The 27635-nt window shown below is 35.1% G+C and overlaps 1 protein-coding gene across 1 annotated transcript in view; it reads left to right on the top strand.

Moving 5' to 3' along the window:
- SOS2 (SOS Ras/Rho guanine nucleotide exchange factor 2) overlaps nt 1-27635 on the top strand; it is an 87643-nt gene that overhangs the window by 6099 nt on the left and 53909 nt on the right. Inside the window, exons 2-4 of the mRNA XM_032481979.1 lie at nt 16401-16526; nt 22485-22616; nt 23509-23673. Coding sequence (XP_032337870.1) covers nt 16401-16526; nt 22485-22616; nt 23509-23673 — 423 coding nt within the window. The remainder of the gene's footprint in view (nt 1-16400; nt 16527-22484; nt 22617-23508; nt 23674-27635) is intronic.

The following is a 27635-nucleotide window of genomic DNA, read 5'->3' as shown; positions in this document are numbered from 1 at the left end:
GACACTTCCACAAAGATGTGTGTTAGGCATCTCAACTAATTCTGAGCTCCTTCTCTTCCCCTGAAAACTAGCTCCTTTTGTAGTATTGCCTGTATCAGTACATGGTAATTCCATCATACTAATTGCTCAAAATATTGAGTTACTTGAATCCTGTCTTTTATAACCCATATCTAATCTGTCAGCAACTCTTCTAAGCTCTACGTCACACTATAGCAATATTCAGTCACCATTTCTTACTCTTCCACTTCTGCCACCTAGGAACAAGTCAGCACCACCAATCTCTTGGAGTATTAAAGTAGCCTCTTAAACTGGTCTCTTCTCTTCTACCCTTGCCCCATTCAGTCTTTTCTTAACACAGTAGGGATAAGTGGGATCATGTCATTCCTTTGTTCAAAACCTGTTCAGTGCTTCTCAGAATAAAAGTCAAAGTCCTCCCAGTAGCCTGCTAGGCCCTCTACAGTCCGGTGTTGCCCTCTTTCCTCCTTTACCTCACTAACCTCATTTACTACTGTCTGGTTTTTGCTCTACTCCTGCCCCACACTGGCTTCCTGGTACCTACAATACGTAGACATGTTCTAGTCTCAGGGCTTTTATACTTGGTGTTCCTTCTACCTAGAACAACCTTCCTACAGATGAAAACATGAATGGCCCTTTTACTTCCTTTAAGTCTTCAGAAGAACATTGTCTTCTTTCCAGAGGCCTTCTCTTGCAGCCTATCTAAAACTGCTGCAGCTCCTGCTTCCTGGACAATTCTTTTTTTTTTTTAACTTTTTCTTTTATTGAGTTATAGTAATTTTACAACGTTGTGTCAAATTCCAGTGTAGAGCACAGTTTTTCAGTTATACATGAACATACATACATTCATTGTCACTTTTTTTTTTTTTTGCTGTGAGCTACCACAAGATCTTGTATATATTTCCCTGTGCTATAGCGTATAAACTTGTTTATCTATTCTACATATGCCTGTCAGTATCTACAAATTTTGAACTCCCAGTCTGTCCCTTCCCATTCCCCACCCCCTTGGCAACCACAAGTTTGTATTCGATGTCTATGAGTCTGTTTCTGTTTTGTATTTATGTTCTTTTTTTTTTTTTTTTTTAGATTCCACATATGAGCGATCTTATATGGTATTTTTCTTTCTCTTTCTGGCTTACTTCACTTAGAATGACATTCTCCAGGGACAGCCATGTTGCTGCAAATGGCATTATGTTGTCATTTTTATGGCTGAATAGTATTCCATTGTATAAATATACCACATCTTCTTTATCCAGTCATCTGCTGATGGACATTTAGGCTGTTTCCATGTCTTGGCTATTGTAAATAGTGCTGCTATGAACATTGGGGTGCCGGTGTCTTTTTGAAGTAGGGTTCCATCTGGATATATACTCAGGAGTGGGATTCCTGGGTCATATGGTAAGTCTCTTCCTAGTCTTTTGAGGAATCTCCATACTGTTTCCCACAGTGGCTGCACCAAACTGCATTCCCACCTGCGGTGTAGAAGGGTTCCCTTTTCTCCACAGCCTCTCCAGCATTTGTCATTTGGACTTTTGAATGATGGCCATTCTGACTGGTGTGAGGTAACACCTCATTGTAGTTTTGATTTGCATTTCTCTGATGATTAGTGATATTGAGCATTTTTTCATGTGCCTATTGATCATTGGTATTTCTTCCTCGGAGAATTGCTTGTTTAGGTCTTCTGCCCATTTTTGGATTGGGTTGTTTGCTTTTTTCTTATTAAGTCATATGAGCTGCTTATGTATTCTGGAGATCAAGCCTTTGTCGGTTTCATTTGCAAAAATGTTCTCCCATTCCGTAGGTTGTCGTTTTGTTTTACTTATGGTTTCCTTTGCTGTGCAGAAGCTTGTAAGTTTAATTAGGTCCCATTTGTTTATTCTTGCTTTTATTTCTATTGCTTGGGTAGACTGCCCTAGGAGAACATTTTTGAGATGTATGTGAGGTGATTTTTTGCCTATATTTTCTTCTAGGAGGTTTATTGTGGCTTGTTTTATGTTTAAGTCTTTGATCCATTTTGAGTTTATTTTTGTGTATGGTGTAAGGAAGTATTCTAGCTTCATCGATTTAAATGCTGCTGTCTCGTTTTCCCAGCACCATTTGCTGAAGAGACTGTCTTTATTCCATTGTATATTCTTTTTTTAAACTTTTTTTATTGATTTATAACCATTTTACAATGTTGTGTCAAATTCCAGCGTAGAGCACAATTTTTCAGTTATACATGAACATACATATATCCATTGTCACATTTTTTTCTCTGTGAGCTACCAAAAGATCTTGTGTATATTTCCCTGTGCTATACAGTATAATCTTGTTTATCTGTTCTACAATTTTGAAATCCCAGTCTATCCCTTCCCACCCTCTGCCCCCTTGGCAACCACCAAGTTTGTATTCTGTGTCTGTGAGTCTATTTCTGTTTTGTATTTATGCTTTGTTTGTTTTTTTTTTAGATTCCACATATGAGCAATCTCATATGGTATTTTTCTTTCTCTTTCTGGCTTACTTCACTTAGAATGACATTCTCCAGGGACAGCCATGTTGCTGCAAATGGCGTTATGTTGTCAGTTTTTATGGCTGAGTAGTATTCCATTGTATAAATATACCATTGTATATTCTTGCCTCCTTTGTCGAAGATTAGTTGACCAGGAGTTTGTGGATTCATTCCTGGGTTCTCTATTCTGTTCCATTGGTCCATATGTCTGTTTTTGTACCAATACCATACGGTTTTGATTATTATAGCTCTATAGTATTGTCTGAAGTCTGGGAGAGTTATTCCTCCAGCCTCTTTCTTTTTTCTTCAGTAATGCTTTGGCAATTCTAGGTCTTTTGTGGTTCCATATAAATTTTATTATGATTTGTTCTAGTTCTGTGAAATATGTCCTGGGTAATTTGATAGGGATTGCGTTAAATCTGTAGATTGCCTTGGGCAGTATGACCATTTTAACAATAGTGATTCTTCTAATCCATGCTTCCTGGGTATTTCTATGTGAATATTCACAGCATGACCCAATCCAAGCTTATTACCATCTTCCATAAACCTCCATCTCCAGTATAAATGATATAGTACTCAGTTCTCAAGCCAGAAACCTGTCCCTTCCCTCTCACATCAAGCTCTCAACTAATCAGCCCTGAGTCTTGGTCTTTCTCCTCAAAGGAGTTTTCTAATTTTCTTTTTGCTACGTATCCTAAAAGAATTTTGAAAAATTTGCACATTTTTATGTTGACACCTGAACGTTTTCATCTTTGGGTTCAAATAGTCTCAGATGATATAATTTTATATGTGTTCTAAATACTGGTGATGTTTTAAAATAAAACAATCCCACCAGTTTTTTAAATGTACCCAGTGAAATCTAGGTACCATAACAATTTGATATACACCATTCAGCCTTTTCAAATATACATTACAAAGTGCTTTTTTAATGGTTGGAAATTTTACATCAATTTTTTAATCTCTGTGAACTTTTCATTCTTCTTCCCTCACATAATTATATTCTAATATAACATTTTTATGTTTCAAAGTCTTTAATTGATACTCCTTTGTAATTATACTTCTTTGCAACAACAAAATGTCTGTATACTGAATTTTTGAAAATTTCCCCAATGCTCATAAAGCTTTAAAACTTTCCTTTTGGCTTGAGTTACTAGTAGTACATAATTGATCAAAAGGACGTAAATGTCATGAGCTCTGAAAAATAATTAATAATCATAAAGCTTTATTGAAAACACATTAGTCCGACATCTGTGTACCTGTTTGCATTATATTTAAATTAGTTCATGTTTTATAGGTGAATATTACTTATTGCTAAAATGAGACAGGTGCTTACTGTAGGGTATCAGGGTTTAGCATCAGTTCTACTTCTACTTTCCATTTCCGTAGATTAAGTCTTGAGAATGCTTGTTAATATAAGTAGAAGAAAATTTTAAAGCAGACTCATTTTATAAACTTCTTTGAAACTGTATGCCGAATGTTATATTGTGATTTATCAAAAAATTATTTTTAAAGCTCTATCAGCCAGGAACTGTTAAGTTCTCCTTCAGTTTTGTTTAAAGCAGAAAGTTGGAAAGCACCTGACTTGTAAAATGATTTATTACCTGGTCTTTAGAGTTATTCACTTTTTTATTTTCTAGCTTTTCCAGGACTTGTCAAATGACTAATTATTATTACTGTTACTTTTTCACTTTTTTACTTAGAAGTACTTTTGTAGTCCAGTGTAACCAAGAAAGATTGGAAAAATAAAAACAGTATTCAGTGTACCTTAGCCATGACAATGTTTATTGAGAAAATGTACTTTACCTTATCACATTCTTTAAATACATTTTCATCGAGTCCTGGGAGGTACACATCTAGCTCATTGTATTAATTTTCTGTTGCTGCATAACAAATTTGGTGACTTAATATAACACACATTTATTATTTCAAAATTTCTGTAAGTTAGAAGTCCAGACACAGCCTAGCCTAGTCTCTGCTTTGGGTGTCCTCAGCTGAAATCAAGGTTTTGGCTTGGGCTGCAGTCTCACCTGAGGCTCGGGGTCCTGTCCAAGCTTATGTGGTTATTGGCAGAATTCATTTCTTTTCAGTTGCCTGTCTGAGGCCCTCAGTTCCCAGAGGCTGCTGCCACTCCTTGCCACGTGACCTCCCTATAATGTGTCAGTTTTCTTCTTCAAGGCCAGCAGGAGTGTATCTGCTGCTGTTACTTTTCTCGCACGTCTATACCCTCTTTTAAAGGACTCACCTGATTTAGGTCAGGCCAACCCAGGATAAGCTCCCTTTTGATTAATTCAAAGTCAACTGATTATGGACCTTAGTCACCTTTGTCCTACATAGTAATCTGATCACACGAGTGATAACTCATTGTATTCACAGGTCCTGCTGATATTCAAGGAGTACACAGGGCATGTATACCAGGGGTGGGAATCTTAGGAGCCAGCCACCTTAGTTCTGCCTACCACACTCATTCATTTTATGGAAAATAACCCCACATAACCTAATTGGTAAGATCAGTTTTAGTTGTCAAGCCAAGTAGCTTATCATATTTATCTTCTTTCAAAGTCTGACTTAATTTTTCAGTTCAGGAGAATGTGTTACTACATGTCACATGCCAACCATCTCATTTCTGAATTCTAATTGTAAGATAGAAAGATAAGGTGTGAAAACTTGCTTTGGGGTTTTTCTCCTGAATGAAATAAAGTAATGTTGCCTTTATTTAGTATTTCTTAAAGATGCTTTCTTTTCTTTGTTTTCATGAGCTTCTCCTCTCATTATGATATATTTTTTGACAGCAGGCTAGGGGATGGAGGCAAAAAGGTACTTAAATGAAAAATATTTAGCATTGTCTCTTTGACTTGTGTCCTAAAATTTATTTATTTATTTTTATTGCACTTCAGGGCAACACACCATAATGAGATTCAGGATAAGTAGGAGATCTGCCTTTCTTCATTAAAGTGGGAGAGGGGCAGTTGTGAAGGAGAGGTGGGAAAGGAAAACCTGCTTTATTTACTCCTTGAGTGCAGGCACCTTGCAGGCAGATCTTCTTAAAGAGTGCATATTGTAGTTTTGGTAGTATGCTGAAGAGCATAGGTATTTGGCCCAGGGAGTTAAATTTTGACTGAATAAAACATATTTAGTAAAAGTGATCTTTTTCTCAGGTCCCAGGAAAAATACCTGGTATGAATTTTGTCAATTTTATTTATTTTTCTCCTGTTATTTTTAAGTCTGTGGTGCCAGCTGCAGTTTACTTGCTAATGAGTAGTGCAAGATTGTAAAATAAATGAAGAGATACAGAGGTTTAACAGGGAGAAAAGCTTATGACTTTCTGTTTTTACTTACAAACATGCTTATAGTTTTAAGTTTTATAGTCATTTTTATTAACATTATTCTTTCTTACTATGATAAAGTATAAGTATCTTAATATTTCACATTCTTCTAAGAGCACTGTGACTACTGCCACTGGAACAAGTTGGAACCATTGGTCTAGCCTGTACTTTCTTGGCTTTACAGGCTAATGGTCTGGCTTTATTGGAAGGACTTTACAAGTTATATGCCATTTCATTCCAATCAAGGAAAATTTTACTGACAAACTTTCGGTTTCAGCTGGTGGTCTTTCCTACTTCTTGATTATTTTATGGTAAGCCCTTATCTAATACTAAGCTAAATAGAATGAAATTCCTGGCCTGTACCTACCTGTATTTTAAATAAACCTGCCTTGAAAACCTGTTAACAAAGCACCTAATCAAGAACACTAAATCTAAGTGAGAAAAGTGAGTATTAATAGACAGTGGGAATAGAGGAATGTAGAGTAGGAAGCCGCTCATTTATGTTATATGGGATAGCTGAGTCTCCAGGTACATATCCAATGAAATAAAAACACATTTTATGGAGTTCTTAGTTTTTCCCAGTCTCCAGATTTCAGCAAGTCCGAGAAATCTGTTTGCTATCATAAATTTATTTAGTAACTGTTTACTGAGCGCTTTCTTTATGCAAGGCACGGTGCTTGATTACCTGTGTGGAATAAAGGAATAAAGGGGTGGGGAAATAGGAAGAAACCAAAAACACAAGAAATAGTTCCTAACCTTAATGAGTTTATCATGTACAACTGTGATTTTAATTCTTCATTATACACCCTGATCAGAAGAATGCTCCTCAGATTATTATATTTTTATATTATTTTAAATAACTTAACTGGAAATTTAATTAACATACAGTAAACTGCACATATTTAAAGTGTACAGTTTGATAAGTTTTTATGTCTGTATATTTCAGTAAAACATTCATAATAAAGATAGTAAGTATATCCTTGAGCCCCATAAATTTCCTCTTTACCCTCTATAATTCTCCCTCCCATCCCCCCCGGACCTCTCATCCACAAGCAGTCACTGATCTGCTTTTTAGGTCACTGTAGATTGCTTTTTCTAGAGTTTTTTTGGCATTGGAATCCCACAGTATGTATTCTATTTTTGCCTGGCTTCTTTCACTCAGCATAATTAATTTGAGATCCATGCATGTTGTTGCATGCATCAATAGTTCATTTCTTTTTATTGCTTAGTAGCATTCTATTGTGTGGATATACTTCTGTTTTTTTTAAACCATTCACCTGGTGATGTACATTTGGTTTTCACATCTTGGGTATTACACATAAAGCTGCTGTAAACATTTGTGTACAAGTCTTTATGTGGCCATATATTTCCTTTTTTCTTAGGAAATAATCAAAGAGTGACTGGATCAGATAATAAGTGTATATTTAACTTTTTAAGTAACTATCAAACTGTTTTCTGTTCAAACTGTTGTACAGTTTTACATTCCCACCAGCAGCATAGGAGAATTCCAGTTCCTCCTACCAATACTTGGTATTTAATTTATTTTAACCATTCTAATGGGTGTGTGCTGGTATCTTGTTGTTTTTAATCTCCATTTCACTGATGATTAATGATGTTGAGCATCTCTGGTGTTCTTTTTTGCCATCCATATGTCTTTGGTGAACTGTTCAGATTGCTTGCCCTTTTTTGTTGAGTTGTTTTCTTACTGTTGAGTTTTGAAATTTCTTTATATGTCTGAATATAGATCAATTATCAGATGTATGCTCTACAAAGATTTTCTTTCAGTATGTAGCTTGTCTTTTTATTCTCTTAATATTACCTCTTTTTTAACAGCAGTAAATCTTTAATGGGATTTTTTAAAGAAAATAATTTTTAAAAACAACAAACTCCACATTTAAACAAGAAAGTAAATAAAGTTAGTTGGCATTATTGTATACATCCAAGAATCAAAACAAGTTCTGGGTTAACATTCCACACCCAATAAAATGTTTGGACCCATCAGTGTTCACAGTAATTGTATTTAGTACTGTCAATAATGGAGACTTATCTTTGAATAATGTAAATAACTATTAATCCTATCAATAATGGAACCTTTGAATACTATAGAATGGTTTAAGGATGATAAACTATGTAGTTTAGGTTTTAGGTTTTCATTCTTCCCATGAATCCATATGCCGCATGTATACTAGACCTAAAATGTATTTATGTTGTCACTGTTAGTCCAAAATATTCATCATTCCAAATTAACCAGATTACAACTATCTAATCTCCAGAATTTTTATGGTGAGATGTACTAGAACCCATATATAACAACATCATTTTTCAAAACTAGCCTATCTAATCTGCCACTTCTTCATTTCTTCTCACTTTCCATGTATACATTAAATACCATAGCAACTTTACCTTAAAAAGTATAAGCTAATATGTTAATACACTTTTAGGCAGTAATTAATGATAAAGTTGTAATTTATTTACCAAGAAAAAAAATGCTAGTTTTTATTTTAAAATTTAGTTCAAGTATTGTTGTAGTAGTTTGTTTAATTGAGAATGATGGCTTCAGTTTAGCGGGTTCAATGTACATTAATTTAGCTCAAAATTAAAGAGATTAAACTATAATTAAAGCACATGGAGAAAATCTCAGTTTTAAAAAAAAAGACCAAAATACTGTTTTATTACTATAAAATGTTATTAATTCATTGTCTTTTTTTTTGCCAATTATATTCAGTTAACTCCTAATATTATTGTTTGAAGAGTAAAAGTTTAAAATTTTTATGAAGTCTAGTTTATCCATTTGATTTTTTACAGACTGTGCCTTTAGTGTCCTATCTAAGAAATAGTTGGTTAACCCAGGGTTACAAAATTTTTCTTCTATTTTTTCTTCCTGAAGTTCTGTAGTTCTAGGTTTTACATTTAAATCTGTGATCTGTTTGAGTTTATTTTATATATGATGAGATAATTTTATATATGTTATGTTTGTTTTATTGCATATGGTTGTCTGGTGGTTCTCCCATCATTTATTGAAAAAGTTAGCCTTTCTCCTTTGCTGAAGGCCTTTGCACCTTTATCAAAATCATTTGTCTATATGTAGTGTGGTTTTATTTCTCAATTCTGTATTGTTCCACTGATCTTTTTGCCTATCTTTACATCAATACCACACTATTTTGATTATTGTAGCTTTATAAAAAAATCTTAAAATGAGGTAGTTTCAGCCTTCCTACTTCATCCTTTTTCAGAGTTGTTTTGGACCTTTGCATTTCCATAGGAATTTTAAAATTAGCCTATCAATTTCTACCAAAAAAAACCCCCTACTGGACCTACTGGAATTTTGATTTGGATTGTGTTGAATTTTAGGTTGTTTGAGGGGTATTGACATCTTAACAGTACTGAGCCTTTTCAACCCATAAAGTTTATCTTTTCATTTATTTAGGTTTTTAAAAATTTGTCAGCCGTATTTTGTAGTTGTTAGTGTTTCTCTTTAGGATGAAATTTGTTTCTTTTCCTTTTAAATTGAATTTTAACTCTTTCATAACAAACAAAACTTCCAACATTCTTAGTTGGTGTTTGAGGCACTTGCATCCTTGCAGAAGTATTGGCAATGGAATTAAGAATTTAACATAAGTAAATACACAGTAAGACTGTATAGCCAAAGGGATTTATTTCTACATCATACCAGAAACTCAAATTGTTAGTTGATTGAACAAATGTATTGGCAAGATTTTTAATTTGATTGTGAGTATGGGGAGCTAAAAAAATGTACTTTAGAAGATAACATTTCTAAAATTTGTCAAATCTAGTGTTTGTCAATTAAAAAAATAAATTTTAATGTTTTTATATGTGTCTGTGCATGAATTTATAGTATTATAACTTCTATTTACAGCGTATATGTAAGGAAATACCTTCTGGCAATTTGAAAATACGTTGTAACTAAAATACAGGTTTGACTTGTTAATCTACTGTTAAAGACTGAAAATTATTTTAATTGCTCTTTTTCTGACTACTCTTTCAGAAAAATATGAAAGGTGAGTTTGTTCTGATGTGGTAATTTTATGTTGACTACCTCTTAGGATGCTGAGATAGTAAATACTGTGAAAGCGCAAAGTATGGTTATCTTTCATTGCCATCTTTATGTCTTATTAGTATTTATAGGTGGGATTTTAACATTGTTTTCATGGCTTTCCATATTTGCAAGTACTTTAAGAAGTTTGGCATAAGAAACTCAGATCCTCAATGTTAAAGCTTCTTTGCAGGTTATTTGCTAAAATCATAATCACAGAAAAAAAATCCATCCCAGTTAGACATTATCTTAATTCTCATGCACAGTCATTTTTACTGAGTAGGCCCCTTGACTTTTATGGAGGCAGCCTTACAAACTCCATAAGAAACAGTCTTAAGAACTCCACTGCTAAATTTAAAATATAAATGTTTATTTCACATTTTTAAAAAAGTCTTTGTTCTGTTGCTCTAGTAGAAATACATGGTAAGATGTAATTAAGTGTCCTCTTGTCATAAAGTGCAGAATGTAAGAGGAAACATTTATTTCTCCCAAATCTATTTTGAATTTCAAAAAAAAAAATAAAGCCAGGTTTTTTGGATATTATTCCTATATGAATTTCTAACTGCCTTACTTAAAATCTTTTCTAGTCTCTAGTTTCATGTGTCCTTCCTCTTTCCCACTTCCACACTTCAAATTGTGTTTCTTTATAAATTAGTTTGTGTTTTATCAAAATTATTCATGGAAATAAAAAGATAATTAGCTCTATAGGGCTTGTTATGAAAAACAGCAGAACCTCCTCACTAGTCACAAAATTTTTTGTTTCCTAGAGATGATCCCTTAAATTTTTCAAAGTGATTTGTTTCAGTATTCTGTATCTCTAAAGAAAAAAAGTGCTTATATTGCTACTTACTGACTTTTCTGTTTGGGGCATTATCTGTTGATTTCCTGCTATGGAAGGAAAGGATTTAATTTTTTTGTTTTGATTTAATATTCTTTATAAACATATACACATATGTTCCCTCTCCAACCATACGTACCTTACCACACATACATACTTCCTGCCTTCCCTCCTATCTCACAGTTATATCTTAATTTTGGTTGAATCAGTATTCAAAGTTTATATTGTTACGACTGTAAGTGTTATTTATAGTTAAACTACTTTTTCTTTCCTACCTAATAACCTTTTACTTTTACTGGAGTTAGTAATTGTCTTGTTTTCTTGTTTGTGTAGTTTTCTGTGTATTTATTAATTTAAGATCAAACTCTCTACCAGTTGTCTAAATATCCTCCTTTTAGATACTCTGTTAATTTTATCTTTTGAGATAGTTTCTCCCAGAGCCTTCTGATCTGCTTCCGCCTGGACTGGTGACCTTTATACCTATTGTACAACTCTTAGAATTTTCCTTCACTTCATCCTGGGCTTTGCTTCTGTGTTAGTTCCTTTGTTTCTTATATACCATATTTTTCTCTTTCTTCTTTTGTACTCTCATTTTAGTGTGGTGCAAATTATAGAAGCTTAATGAGAAAGGGTACATGGGGGATACAATTTTTGGCCTTGTTATGTCTGAGCATGTTTTCATTTTACCAGGGCAACTATTGCCTTCCAGCTTCTAGTGTTACTATTGAATCTGGAGCTAGTTTGTCTTATGCTTTGTGTATGACTTGCTTCCTCCCTCCACCCTAAGCTAGTAGGATATTTTCTGTCTCCAGTGTTCTGACATTTTAATCACATTCATTAAGCTGGGGACTAGGAGGGCCCTTTTGACTTAATTTATTGATAATTTCACCCCTTGATTTTCTGTTTGCTTGATGATTCTCTAACTTTTAAAAATCTTTTCTACAGTCAAGTGTAATACACAATCAGAAAATGCATAAAACATAAAAATACAATTTAAGGAACTCCTATTTAATCATCACCATGTTAGAAAACAGCACATTGTTAGCATTTTTCTCAGTAGAACTCTCCAGAAGGAATCTCGTTGTATCTATTCTTTTTATCTGGCTTCTTTCTGCCAACATTATTTTAAAGATTTTCCCACATTTTATGGAGCTATCCTTACTCATGTTTTCTTTTTTGCTGTATATATATTCCATTGTATAAATATGCCACAATTTATCTCTTGTACTCTAGATTGATACTCGAGTTTCTTCCTAGTTTGGAGGTATTACCAATAATGTTATTTATGAGCTTTCTCGTACATGTTTTCTGGTAAAGGTTTGTGCTTATTTCTCTAGAGCAGCGCCATCCAATTGAAATATAATTATTAGCCACATATGTAATTTAAAGTTTTCTCATAGCCATGTTAAAAATATAAGAAGACACAGATGAAACTGATTTAAACAACATTTTATTTAACCCAATAAATCTAATCATTTCAGCATATAACCAACATAAAAATTACTGAGATATTTAACTCTTTTTTATACTGGATCTTTGACGTCTGATACGTAGTTTACTCTTACAGCCCATCTCAGTTCAGTGGAGCTACATTTCAGGTGCTCAGTAGCCACATGTGGCTAGTGTCTACTGTATTGGGCTATAGGGCACCAACGGTTATAAATATATTGAGCAGTGAAATTGGATCATAGGGTATGCATATCTTGAACTTTAGTAGGTGATGGCAAAGTTTTCTGAAGTGATTAAGCCATTTTACACTCCAGTGGCAGTGTGTGAAAGTTCCCATTTTTCCACATAATCACCATCAGTTGGTATTATCAGACTTTAGTTTTCCTAGTTGGTAAGTGGGTACTAGTTTTCATTGTGGTCTAATTTGCATTTCTCTGATTGCTAAAGAGCTTGAGCACCTTTTCATATTTATTGGCCATTTGAATTTCTTTTGTGAAGTGCTTGCTTAAGTTCTTTTTGCCCATTTTTTTTCTATTGGGATTTTTATCTTTTTTTTTTTCTATTGAATTTTTGAATTTTTAGGAGTTCTTTATATATCCTGAATGTAAGCCCCGCCCCCTTTTTAATTGACGTGCAGTCAATTACAATGTGTCAATCTCTGGTGTGCAGCACAATGTCCCAGTTGAGCCCTTTTTAAAAATGTGTTACATAGATATTCTTCAACTCTGTAATTTGCCTTTTCACTTCCTTAAAGGTGTCTTTTCATGAACTTAAGTTCTAAATTTTAATGCAGTTAAGTTTATCAGTCCTTTCTTTTATGGGTAATAATTTTCGTGTCCTTTTTAGGAAATCCTTTCCTGTCCTGAGGTGATGAAGATCATTATCTTTATTTTGTGTTATCAGAACTTGAGTAGGTTTATTTATTTAATGGGTCTAAAACTGAACTAGAATTGGTTTTTCTATCAAGTGTGAATAGGAGCTGATTTCATTCTTCTCTGTATGGGTGTCCAGTTGTTCACTCTTCATCCACTTGCCCCACCTTCCCTCAATAACCACCCCCCCACCATAGTGCCACCTTTGTTGTAAATCAAGGGTCTGTATATTTGTGGGCTTGTTTCTGTACTCTCTTTTCTGTTTCGTTCATCTGTTTGTCTATCATTATAGCAGTGTCACATTCTTAATTACTGTAGCCTTGTAATAAATTCCAGTAATAATTGGAGCAAGTACTTATATTTCTTTAAGAGTATATGACTGATTTCTTAGCCTTTTGTATTTCCCTATAAGTTTTGAAATTTTCTTTTCAACTTTAACCAAACTATATGGTTTTGACTGGGAATTTATTAACTCTGTGCATCAATTTGAAGAGAATTGATATATTTACAGTATTAAGTCTGGTAATTCATGAACATGGTATTTTATTTTATTTATTTAAGATCTTTAATTTTTCTTAGAGTCTGGTTTTCTCCCTAGGAGTACTTCTTTTGTAAGATTGTACTTCTTCTGTAAGATTTATTCCAAGATAGATGGTATAATTTTTATTCTACTGTAAGTGATATTATTTTAAAATTTTACTGTCTAAACTTTGTTACTGTTACATAGAAATAACATTTTATTTTTTATAAATTTAAATAATTTATGTGTATAGTATTTTTATTTTCCTTCATAAGTGTATTAGTTTGAGATCGATAGAGATCAGAAATACACACACACACACACACACACACACTCTCTCCCTCTCTCTCTCTCTCTCTCTCTCTCCCCCCCTCCCTCTCCCTCTCTCTCCCCCCCTCCCTCTCCCTCTCTCTTACAGAGGCAGAGAAGTCCAGATGGGCCATCAGTAAGCTGGAAACCCAGGAGAGCTGATGGTATAATTTTAGTCCAAGTTGTAGTCCAAAAGCAGGAGAAGACCAAGGACTTGTCTCAAAGACTGTCAGGCAGAGAGAGAGAATTCTTTCTTACTCAGCCTTTTATTCTATTCAGGCCTTCAGTGGATTGCATGAGATCCACCCACATTTGGGAGGGCAATCTGCTGTACTTAGTCTACCAATTTAAATGTTATTCTCATCCTGAGACACATTCATAAATAATATGTAACCAAATATCTGGGTACCCGGTGGTCCAGAAGTTTACACATCAAATTAACGATCACACTGGGCAATCAAATCATCTGTAAATTTGTTTCTTCCTTTCTAATTCTTAAAATTTTATTTCCTTTTTTTGCTGTACTTCATTAGCCAGGACCTCCAGTATCACGTGGAATAGATATTAGAACAGTACTTTTACCTTTTTCCTAATCTCAAAAGGAAAGCTTTCAGTGTTTCACCATTAACTATGCTGTTTATTGTAGATTTTTTTAGATATCCTTTACCAAATTAAGGAAATTATTAGAAGATTTTATTATGAGTGAATATTCAACTTTTAGATAATTTTTCTACATCCATTGAGATAATCATATTATTTTTCTCTTTTAATCTGTTAACAGTGAATTACTTTGCTTGATTTTCCAATATTAAGCCAACTTTACATTCCTAGGATAAACCCAACTTGGTCATGTTGTATAATTTTTTTTAATATATTACAGAATTAAGTTAGCTAATGTTTTATTTAGCTATTGTTTCTAGGTTCATGTGTGAAAATAAGCTACAATTTTCATGTTTGTTTTTGAGTTTTTCTATCAAGGCTAGCCTCAAAATAAGTTGGAAAGTCTATTTATTATTCTTCTACTATTTTTGAGAACGTTTGCTTAAGATTGTTGCATTTCTTCCTTAAATGTTTGATGAGTGTGTCAGTGAAGCCATCTAGGCCCATAAAATGAGCTATAAAAGCAAGTCTTAACAAATTTCAAAAAATTGAAATCATAGAAAGTATGTTTTCTGACCATAATGTGGTTATTCTAGAAATCAGTAAAAACGATAACAGAGTAAAACTCTGTATGTCTAGAAATAAAGAAGTATACTACTAAATTCTAAAAGTTGAAGAAGAAACCATATGGAAATTACAAGCTATTTTGAAATGGATGACTGCAAAAATATTCAGATCAGAATCTGTGGGGTTTTTTAACAAAAGTAGTTCTAGACAAAATATACATGTTACAAAAGAAAATAATGGGCTAAGTATCCATCTCAAGAAGTTAGAAAAAAGAATAAAAAGCAGAAGAAAAACTGAAGATGAAAGATATAAATGAAATATAAAACAAACATGAAATAGAGAGGATCAGCAAAGCCAAAAGTTGGTTTTTGAAAAGATTAATAAAGTTGATAAACCCTTGAAAGACTTATAAGAAAAGAATGAACTCACAAATAACTGATATTAAGAATAAAAAGAAAGGACTTCGTTAAAGATTCTATGAACTTAGAAGATGCAAGAGACTGTAATAAACAATTTTATGCTAGATATTGAGAATTTAGATGAAGTGGTCAAATTTATGGTATTTTCTTTGTGGGAAGATTTTGAATTACTGCATCAGTTTTCCAAAATAACTATGAGACTATTTAAATTTTTTATTACTTTTTATGTTAGTGGCACTGATATCCTTCTAATACCATAGCATAAAAAGTTAGAACAGTAATTACTTCTCTTCATAATTCTTTGAACAAATATTTACATGACATCTACTCTAATGCTAGGTACTTTTTTTTTTTTATCTTATTCTTTCTCATATTCAGTTTAACTGGATTATTTTTAGGATAGATTACTAGGTTCTAATTTTAAAAATTTAACAACAGAGGAGGCTCAGCACAGCTACGTGGCAACAGAAAGGAGATTATACAATTGTGAAAGAAATCTGACTAGCACCTACTTCATAGAGAACCTCTATAAAAGCAAAATCGTCTGGTTATTCAGAGATACTTCTACTGCTGAGGTTCATGACCTAGTATTCATAGGCTTGTATTAGATTTATTAGGTAACTTCAGGGTATCCATGCTTCCTTTGAAACCGTGTAGAATATATTACGTGTATATGCTCTTTTGATGGTAAGAAAGAGAGAGGCCAGTGGCTTTCAATTGATTTTCATAGTGTCTAAAAAAGATTAAGAACCACTGCTTTGAATTAAAAAAAGTTTACAGAGACCAACAAATACATTCGTTTTCTTTGTGTGTGTGTGTGTTTTATGCCTGCATCTGAGTAACCATTCTGGAAAATGCTATTAATTATAAATTAGGATTCTCTGACTTTTTTTTTAATTAATAGCATTTTGTCTGTACTTTAATTGAAAACTTTTTTTCTTTAAAGGTTCAGGAGCAAGTACATCCCAATCTCTCAGCTAATGAAGAGTCTCTCTATTATATTGAAGAGCTGATTTTTCAGCTGCTTAATAAATTATGCATGGCCCAACCAAGGACTGTTCAAGATGTGGAGGTAAAAATTATTTTGTTATTTCAAAAAGTCATTGAACCACTGTATAAATTAATTTTTATATTTAAATATGTGTCATTCACAATAAGCATGTAAACTAAAACCATTGAAATCATATGGGAGATATATGGTGAGTTCGTTTTTGTCAAAGATGTCAAGGCAATTCAATGGGGAAAGGAAAATTTTTCAGCAGAAAAAGTGCTAAAGTAACTGGATAAATTTATGGTGGAAAAAACCCTTGAAACCTATTTCACACAAAAATTAAATTCACAGTGTATCATAGTCTTAAATATAAAAGCTGAAACTGTTAAGTTTCTGGAAGAAAATGCAGCAGAATATCTTTATCAGCTGTGATTAAACAAATATTTTTTTTACAGAGGACTCAAAACACCACTAAGTATCAAAGAATAAAATTGATGCAAAAGTAAAAAAGGTGTAAGTCACAGACTAGGAGAAAATGTTATCAATATATATTCCTTACAAAGGACTTATGTCCAGAATATGTTAAAAACTGCTACAAATCAATAATAAAAAGACACCCTGCTCACCCAAATGGACAAAAGTCCTGAATAGACTCTTTATAAAAGAAGATGTACTTATAGCCAATAAGCATAAGAAAAGGTACTCAAGCTCATAATTCATCAGAGAAATAGAAATTAAAGCTATAATTAGATACTATTTCATTGTAATAGTATCCCACTAAAAGGGATAAAATTAAAGACTGATAACATGGAATGTTAATAAGATTTAGAGGCGAAAAAGAGGAGTTCTATTTTGGTGGGAGTCGGGGGAGGATTTGCTTATTTAATTTTAGAGGCGGTATTTGGAGTTGAACCCAGGACCTTGTGTATGCTAAGCATGCGCTCTGCCACTTGAGCTATATCCTTCTCCTCCCAGAGGAGTTAGAGCTCTTATACAATGCTAGTGGGAGTATAAAATGGCTAACCACTTTGAAAGATTGTTTTGCAGTTTCTTATAAAGTTAAATATGTATCTATCCAGTTTTACTCCTAGGTATTTAACTCTAGAGAAATGAAAATACATCTTCACAAAGAGACTTACACATCAATGTCCAAGCGTTTTACTCATAATAGGCAAAATTGGAAATAAATTTCCATCTACAAGAAAATGGGTAAACAAATTGTTGTAGATTCGTAAAATGGAATACTACTCAGTAATAAAATGGAGGAACAAACTACTGATATATGCAATAACATAGCCACAATTCACAGATACCATGCAGAGGGAAAGAAGAAAAACCGTACCCCAGAGAGTATATATTGTATGATACCATTTATATGAAATTCAGAAGTAGCTAAAAGTTATGGTGATAGAAATCAGGGTGGTGGCTACCTATGAGGGATGAGATTAAGATGATAAGAAATTTTCTGTATCTTGATTGCAGTGTTGGTTACACAAGGTGTAAGCATTTTTCAAAACTCATTCAATTGTACGCTTTAGATCTGTGCATTTTACTGCATATAAATATTACCTCAATAAAGGACTAGTGTAAAATAAGGATGTTTACTCATTGATTAAATATATGCATATCTATACACCTAAAAGATCATGTATAATTTAGTGCTGAAATAATTTGTTTTGGCTCAGCTACATGGGCGTACTTACAGATTTTTAGAATTATCTGTCAGCATAGCTTTCAAAAGTTGCTTTGACATTATACTGTTTACATCACCTTTCTTTTGAAGCTTGTTTCTATAACAAGGCAACAACTTCCAGTATAAAGGAAAATCTTAATTTGGAGTAACGAATCTATTAAGATTTTCAGGGGGGAGAGGAGAAGCAAGATGGCGGAGTAGAAGGACACTTGTAGCTCACCCTCTCCCACAAATACCCCAAAACTCACATCTATGGACCTACTCAGCCAACCAGAGCACCTGTCGAACTCCGACAGAACATCGCCCTCTTCGAAAGACAAAGACGCCAAAAATCTGGTAGGAGAAAAGAAAGAAAGAAGAGAAAGCAAAACAGTGTGGGACCGATTGCATGGGGAGGGAGCGGCAAAGGAGGACTGGCGCTCATTTGCTGGGTCTCTCCCCTCCAACGTAGAGGAAAGCGGGACGGAGGGGGAGCCTCCGAGGCTCAGATCTGCCCTGAGCACCCCTTGACCGACAGAACTGAGTTAAATGAGCACAAAGGGTCCCTGCAACACCCAGCCTGAGATGTGAGCTGGCAGCTGGGGCCGGGACAGGCTGCCCGAGCCAGGCGGAGGACTGGGGTGGCTGCACTGAGGCAGCCCTGGGGGACTGCAGGGTGCTGCGTGCCGTGGCTGGAAGGGGATTTGGAGCAGAACAACCTCGGTCCCCCATAAATTGCAAAAAAAGCAAAGCAACATGGCTGGTGTGCCCTGGGGGGAGGGGCGCCGTAGCCTTTGTCTCCTCAGACCTGCACCGCCATTACTGGTGCATCTCGCAAGAAGAGAGGCTGAGCGCAGCCACAGCCACCATCTCCTCCAGTGCGCAGCGCCCAGGCAGGGGCGGGGCTGAGACCTGAATCCGCATCTGGGGGCTCCGCAACCTTCTGGGCAGGACTGAGACTTGTTTACAGCCCGAGGCAGGTAGGATCTTTCTGCCCTGGCACCTCAGAGGACTTGCACCACCAAGACAAACAAGGAGCTGAGATTTGGCACAGAGCAGGGACGGGGCCGTTCCGCAGTCTTCCATGAGCCCACCTTTGGAGCTCCGACCTGAGGCGGAGCTGGCAGCTGCACAGAGCAGCGGAGTGGCTGGCGTTGGGAGAGGGCGGGCAGCCACCTGCCTTCCTGGGAGGATTGCAGCACCTGACCACGGTGCTGGGAGGGGGCGTGATCCACCCACCTGCCTCCCTCCCGAGCGCAGCATCTGACTGCTGCATCGGGAGGAGGGGTAACCCGCCCACCCACTGGGTAAGCTCAGCTCCTGACCCAGTGTTAGGAGGGGGCGCGATCTGCTAGCCGACAGCCACTGGGAGCAGCGCAGACAAGGGTGCCAACAGAGGGCCTCCGGAAACAGCAAGCTGAGTTCATGAAACAGGGTGAAGACACAAAAACCTCTCGATAAAATCATAAAGAGCACACTGCCTCTAGGAGAACTAGTTAACTGATACTCCTTAAGTTGCAGTGCCAGAGAGATATGAGCAATATGAAGAAGCAGAGGAACCACTCTCAATTAAAAGATCAAGAGAAATCCCCTGAAAGCACAATCAAGGAAATAGACATTGATGGCCTACTAGATCAAGATTTCAAAAAAGGAGTGATCAAAGTACTGAAGGAACTAAAAGAAACAGTGTTTAGAGATATAAAATATGTCAAAAATGAAATAGAAGCTATAAAGAAGAACCAAGTAGAATTAGTAAACTCATTTGCTGAGATGAGAGCTGACCTAAAGGCTGTACAAAGCAGGCTAGATAATGCAGAGGAACGAATAAGTGACCTAGAAGACGGGACAACAGAAAGCACCCAATCAGAATAGCTGAGAGAAAAACAAATGAAAACAATATAAGGGACCTATGGGATAATATAAAGTGTGCCAACCTACGCGTAATAGGGGTTCCAGAAGGGGAAGATAGAACAAAGGGGATTGAAAAGGTATTTGAAGAAATCATGACTGAAAACTTCCCAAATCTGAAGAAGGAATCAGATATCCAAGTACAGGAGGCTCAGAGGGTCCCAAACAGGAAGAAACCAAACAGACCCACACCAAGACATATCATAAACAAGATGGCCAGAGTCAAGGATAAACGAATGATCCTAAAGGCAGCAAGAGAAAAACAAAGAGTGAGTTACAAGGGAACAAGAGAGTTATAAGGCTCTCAGCTGATTTCTCTACACAAACACTACAGGCCAGAAGGGAGTGGCAAGATATATTCAAAGTCCTGAATGAACAAAAGATGCAGCCTGGGATACTCTATCCAGCAACGCTATCCTTTAGAATAGAAGGAGAGATAAAGAACTTCACAGACAAGCAAAACCTAAAAGAGTTTGGCAACACTAAACCCATGCTAAAAGAAATATTGACAGGTCTACTCTAAATAGAAAAGAAGCAGGATGCTACAAAAATGAGAAACTCATAACTGGAAAGGAGATAACTGCCATGAATTACAAAAAGAATAAACACAAAATTATAAAAGAAGACATCTAAATCATTAAGAGTGGGAGAGGGAAGCAAGGAAAGCCACTGTGGAAAATGGTGTGGAGATTCCTCAAAAGACTAGGAATAGACTTACCATATGACCCAAGAATCCTGCTCCTGGGCATGTATCCAGAAGGAACCCTACTTCAACATGACACCTGCACCCCAGTGCTCATAGCAGCACTATTTGTAATAGCCAAGATACAGAAGCAGCCTAGATGTCCATCAACAGATGACTGAATAAAGAAGATGTGGTATATTTATACGATGGAATACTATTCAGCCACAAAAACTGACAACATAACGCCATTTGCAGCAACATGGATGTTCCTGGAGAATGTCATTCTAAGTGAAGTAAGCCAGAAGGAGAAAGAAAAATACCATATGAGATCGCTTTTATGAGGAATCTAAAAAACAAAAAACAAAAAACAAAAAAAACCCATAAATACAAAACAGAAACAGACTCATAGACATAGAATACAAACTTGTGGTTGCCAAGGGGGTGAGGGGGTGGGAACGGACAGACTGGGATTTTAAAATGCAGAATAGATAAACAAGATTATACTGTATAGCACAGGGAAAAATATACAAGATCTTGTGGTAGCTCATAGCAAAAAAAAAAAGTGACAATGAATATATGTATGTTCATGTATGACTGAAAAATTGTGCTCTATGCTAGAATTTGATACAACATTGTAAAATAACTATTACTCAATAAAAAAATGTTAAAAAAGATTTTCAGGGGCGTGGGTATAGCTCAGCAGTAGAGTGCATGCTTAGCATGCATGAAGTCCTAGATTCAATCTCCAGTACCTCCATTAAAAAAATTTTTTTTTAAATAAACCTAATCCCTCCCAAAAAAACCTGAAAAAAATACAAAATTGTATTTTACAAAGATTTTTCAGGGACTCTGGGAATTAAAACTTGTTTCCCTGTTCTCTGCTGTAAGAGATGGACATAAATAAAGATAATAAAAGTGTATTTTTCAGAAGCTAAATATGCTAGAAGCTGAGAATATAATTTTAAAAATGGGAAATCCTGCCAAATTGGAGTTTGATTCAGTTATCATTACTTCTCATTTGTACCAGTTACTGGTTACATTTAAAATTAGCTGAGCCATAATAGTAACATAAATTGCTTGGGTTGTTTTTTGCCAAAAAATTTATTTCCTTAAGGCATTCTGAGCTCTGCCACACACGCACTCAATCTCTAAGAGGTACATGATATTCTTCTTTTTAAAGTTCTTCTCTATATTTGAAGCTCTGAGATTAACAAAAGGAGGGTGACTGCATAATAATTATTAATCACAAATTAACAACTTCTGCTAGGTAAACAGTTTTAACCCTAGCAACCTTACCTTAAAATCACTGATAGAGTATTTCATGCTTGCTTTAATCTCTCCTAATATTGTTACTTTTTAGCCTTTTTACAATTTTGTCTTAGTTATGCTTACACTTAAAGCCATCTGTTTAAACTTCATCTTTTTCTTCTTCTTCTTTTTTTTATTTTTGATCTTTTTGTGGGGGGAGGTAATTAGATTTACTTATTTACTTTTGATGGAGGTACTGAGGATTGAACCCAGGACCTTGTGCATGCTAAGCATGCACTCTACCACTGAAGTATACTTTCCTCCCCACCTTTTTCTTTACTCATGGGAATTATGTGGAAAAATCTTGATAGTCATGTTGATCTTTTTTTTAAACAAAAAATTCACTTATTATAGGAATCAGAACATGTTATTGCTGTTGTTAAGGATGGTGATACAGTTTAATTTTATATGAATTTTCTCTTTATAAGCACTTCTGTTAACAGTAGTTCTGCTGTGATCTGAACAGGAACGAGTTCAAAAAACCTTCCCTCATCCAATTGATAAATGGGCTATTGCTGATGCACAGTCTGCCATAGAGAAACGAAAACGAAGGAATCCTCTCTTACTGCCTGTGGACAAAATCCATCCTTCATTGAAGGTAAAACAAACAAACAAACAAACAAAAAAAAAACGAGCAAACAAACCAAAACAACCATTGGGGAAGTTCTTTATAACAAATAATACTTTATGTAGTATCGGTATGTTTACATATCATGATCTGTGTTATTGTCTATGTGCACTTGAGTGTAGAGACTTGTACACACACACATATATATGCTTCTTAATATGTGTCCAAAACAAAAATAAATATACTTTGATAAGATTACTTTTCAAGTAATATTAAAAGTTAATGATAAGAAATAATGCATCTTTGTGGCATCTTCTGATGACTGCTCCCCCTGACTGACTTTTAACTTTTTGTTGATTAAGAAAACATATAATGAAAAAGCTACTGTGTGTTCAGAACAACTTTTACATTAATTTGTATTTAATATGCATTGTAAAAGGAGGCTAAGGGATATTATTTAGTCTGTAGAAAATAATTGTTGTACATGAATTTGAGTATCCCTTGATAGCAATTTCAAGACCCCCTACTCCCAACACATACACACGTCCTCCCCTCAGTAGAAACCATTGTAATTTGGGGGATATTAATTAAAGCAGGATCCTTGAAGTTACCAGATACTTGTCAAATGGGTCAAGAGGTTTTCAGTGAAGTCCAGCCCAAGATTTCTGTGTTAGATTCTAACAGTCTCTTCTTGTTTGATGCCAAAGGCAGAGCTGTTAGATTAGATATCTCTTAAAACAAAACATAAACCTGATACTGGGCCACCAGCTCATTCTATATCCTGTGGTACCTGTGAGTATAGACATTTGGTTTATAGAAATTTCTTGATAAGCAAGAATGTTAAATAAAATTTTTGAGTGCTTAACTGCTACTTGACAGTGTTGCTTTCTTTTAGAATTAAATTGTTTATTTTTTCCCACAGGAAGTTTTAGGGTACAAAGTGGACTACCACGTGTCCCTATATATTGTGGCTGTACTAGAGTATATCTCAGCTGATATTTTAAAATTGGCTGGTAATTATGTTTTTAATATCCGACATTATGAAATATCCCAACAGGACATTGAAGTGTCAATGTGTGCAGATAAGGTAAGTGTTAAAAGGTATTTCACCTTAACTTGAAAGATAGTGACTGTCTCTTCTGCCTTTGTTTTTTGTAGTACATGATTATATTAGTGATTTTTGTAATTCCCAGTATTGGAAGACAGAAAAATGCAGGCTTTACAAACTAACAGTGATATTTTCAGGTTTTTTCAGCATGTGATAGGATGAGAATCTTTTTTTCCATCAAGAATTTTTTACTTACAGAAAAAACATCCAAAGCTTCAAGCCAGTTTAGGAAAAGTAGTTTGAGTTTTATATTTTTAGAAAGATAATAAATACAGAGTAATCAGATACTTTTAAATATAGGAAGTAATTCTGAAAAACATACTTTGGTTTCAGAGGATAGTTCAGTGGGACACAGATAGAAAAAGACTTTGCAATGCCAAAGTTACTTCCTTTTGATAATTTTTTTTTCCTTCTTTCTTCCTTGTTGTAAGTTATTCTGGAAAGAAATTGAGTCTTTATTTTCCTCTCTCCTTTTCTTCCCTTTCTACTTGCCCTCCTTTTTTTCTTATTTTTAAATCAACATTTTGAGTACCTGTTATGTGCCAGTCACTGTCCTGAATATTGAAGATACAACAGTGAACAAATCAGCAATCCCTGTGTTAGAAGGAATTTATTTTAGTAGGAAATGAAAGTATTATAAACAAATAATCACAGCACAATATAATTAAAACTATTACACAAATAAATCAAAGGTGTAGTGGAAAAGTGATTAACTCTGGCATAGGGGAGACCAGGAACACTTCATAGAGAAGGTGCCTAAGCTAGACCTCTGAGGGTTGATGACCCCAGGACCTGGCACATGCCAGTGGTTTTCTCCTTTGCACGTCAGAATTACCAAAAAGCTTTTAAAGAATACTGATGCCTGCATCTAACCCCCAGAGATTCTGATTTACTTGGCCTGGGTTGGGCCTCTAAGCCTCAAAATTTTTGAAAATGTCTCAGGTGATTCTCATGTGCAGTTACAATTGAGAGCCATAGTACTATGCCATAGTCTCAAAAATGATTTTTCACTTAAATTTCATAGTAGAAATTCCTTGTTATTTTTATTTTGACTTCTGAAATTATGATTACATTTTTAAACTTTGTTTCTATCTCAAATTTTAGAAAAGTTGCAAGTGCAATAAAACTGCTTGAGTGGGTTGCCAACATAGTTTAGTGTGTCCTACAAACGAAACATTCTATGTAATTGCAGTCTGACAACAAAATCCAGGAAATGAATCTTGATACATTATATTATGTAATCCTCAGACCCCATTCAAGTTTTTCCGGTTGTCCCAGTAATGTCCTTTATAGCAAAATGATACAGTTCAGAATCATGTGTTGTGTTTAGTTGTATCTTTTTCCTCCTTGTTCAGTCTGGAACAGTTCTTCATTCTTCCCTTAACTTTTATGACCTTGATGTTTTCAAGGATTATACTAGTTACTGTTTAAAGTGGCCCTTACTTTGGTTTTTTTCTGATGTTTTCTCTTGATAAGATTCAGGCTGTGGATCTGTGGCAGGAATATCAGAAGTTCTCACTGCATTTTCTGACATGACACACAATTTTGATATGTCCCATTACTGGTGATGTTCACTATGATCATTTGATTAAGGGTTTGTCTAATAGGCTTCTATACTTTGAAGGACTCTTTTCCCTTTTGTAATTAATAAATATTTTGTGAAATATTTTAAGGCTATGTAAATATCTCATTCTGCATTACACTTTAAATTTACGAATTTGTTTATTTCAATATGGACTCATTGATTCTTGTTTTATTCAATGGGGCATAACTTGTTACTTCATTATTTATTTTGATATTCAAATTGTCCCAGATTTGACCAACAGGAGCTCCTTCAGTTTGGCTTCTCTATCCCTGTCATTCTTTGAACACTTCTTTGACACAAGGTGTCCCAGGTTCAGCTTGTTCTTTACCTGCTGCTCAAGCCTAGGAGTTGCTGTTTTCTGAGAAATCCTGGTTCCTTTAGTGGAGAATGGTATTTAGAAACTAAGATCTTGGTGCTAGATGAGCTCATTGCTATTGGAGTGTCACTCCTCTGGTCTCTTAGAGGCCAGAATTAGGGGGTGTGTGTGTGTATACACATTATGTATATACATACACACTTGTGTTTCTTTTTATGAATTCACAGATCTCTTCAATCCAGATTGAATACCAAAGGATTCATTTTAGCCTCCTCTTTTTCACATTTGTAACTTCCTTATCTGACAGTGAAAAACCTGGCTCCTGTTTTGCTTAATATATTTACTTATCTGATCAATCTTTCTATATGTGACTAGTCTCCCAGCAGATCTCTCTCCCCTCACTGGTGTAGGTACCCTTCTTAACCTAGTTTCGGATTAGAAACCCTCCTCCCTCTTTGTATACATTCTCCTCACCCCTCTCAAGCTTTGACAGTCCCATGTTGGGCCACTGCTGCTATGGGACTACCTTCCCATGCAAATGCCCTCCTCACCCATTAGGGCTCCAGCACCCTGCATCGGGCTGCCGTACCATATGGATGGTCTCTTTACCTCAATTGATCTCTAACATCCTGTGCCACTGTGACCCCCTCTGTAGATATCCTCCTTCCTCCACTCGGGAACTGGCACCCTGAGGTGGGCCACTACAGCTTTTCCCTACACCCTGGTGCAGGGATTCCTACCTCAGTCACCCCATTCCTCCCCTCCCCTCCTTGCCCCCAGACGGTGGGCTTGGACAGGGTTATTGAGGGACTATGGGAAGAAGAGACTGTATTGCACATCTGAGTCAGTCACCTTTTCTATGACTCTTTTTAAAAAGGCAAAAGCAGTTAAATTCTAAACAATTACACAGGCTCAGAACTACAAGAGACTGAATCCTCGCAACAAACTGACAAGTGATCACATATGCTCCATTTGGGTACTGGGGAGCTTATTTCTCATAAAACTCTTCATTTTTATAAAATTCAATTAAGGTGAAATGTCTTCCTCATACAGAGTTAAAATTTATTTTTCTATTAACTTTCATTCACTAATTCTAATTCTCTCTTCTTGACTACATTAAGTAAGACTAAACTGTTTTTCAGAATAAGTCATTCTGTTATTTAAAGCATTTTTCCATGCATTAAATTTTCACCTTTTAAGACTTTAAAAAATAATCTTGTGACATGATTTTCAGATCTCATTATTGCATTGCTCTTAGACTATAACATCTAAAACTAAAGACAACAGTCTAGATTTGGTCTGACCAACACAGAATTACAGTGAAATGCCCACCTCCTTTATACTATATGCTATTCTTTCATAATTTCAGCATTTCAGAATTTCGTAAATTCAGCATTTTTTGGCCGCAAATTTCCCTCTGTTGGCTTGTTGAGTTTGCAGATGTCTTAACATATCTTTCATTTCTTACAACTTGTACTGTTGATTTTTTTTCCTGTAAGTTTGACTTCAGATTTATCTCTGGAAACTTCATACAGTTGTTGAGACTATGCTGCAGAATATCAAGATATTATAAAAATCTAGTTTTGTCATTCAGCATTTTAGATATTCTATCAGGTTTTTGTAATATATGCAAATCTGAGAAACTTTGTTTTAGTTGGTATTATTTATTAAAAATATTGAACAAGTTTAAGAGATGAGTTTTCCCACCTATGTTATTAGAGATACCTTTCTAGGTTAATAAATTACCATTTTTTTTCATTATGGCCTTTTAGTCAGCTACTATTTTACCTCCTTGTCTAATTCAGGAGTCAACAAACTTTATCTGTGAAGGACCAGAGGATAAATATTTTAGGCTTTGTGTCTATACAGTCTTTTGTAGAACTACTCATCTTTGCTTTTGCAGCTGGAAGGCAGCTGTAAACCAATGACTGTCAGCTGTGTTCTAGTAAAACTGTATTTTTAAAAAAGGCAGTGGGCTCACTGTGGCCTATGGGCTATTGTTTGCCTATCCTTTTCTACCGTGATTCCAGGTTTGTCATA

This window comes from Camelus ferus, chromosome 6 (genome assembly GCF_009834535.1).
Source record: "Camelus ferus isolate YT-003-E chromosome 6, BCGSAC_Cfer_1.0, whole genome shotgun sequence".
NCBI lineage: Eukaryota > Metazoa > Chordata > Mammalia > Artiodactyla > Camelidae > Camelus > Camelus ferus.
This window is presented reverse-complemented; position numbering and strand designations above follow the sequence as displayed.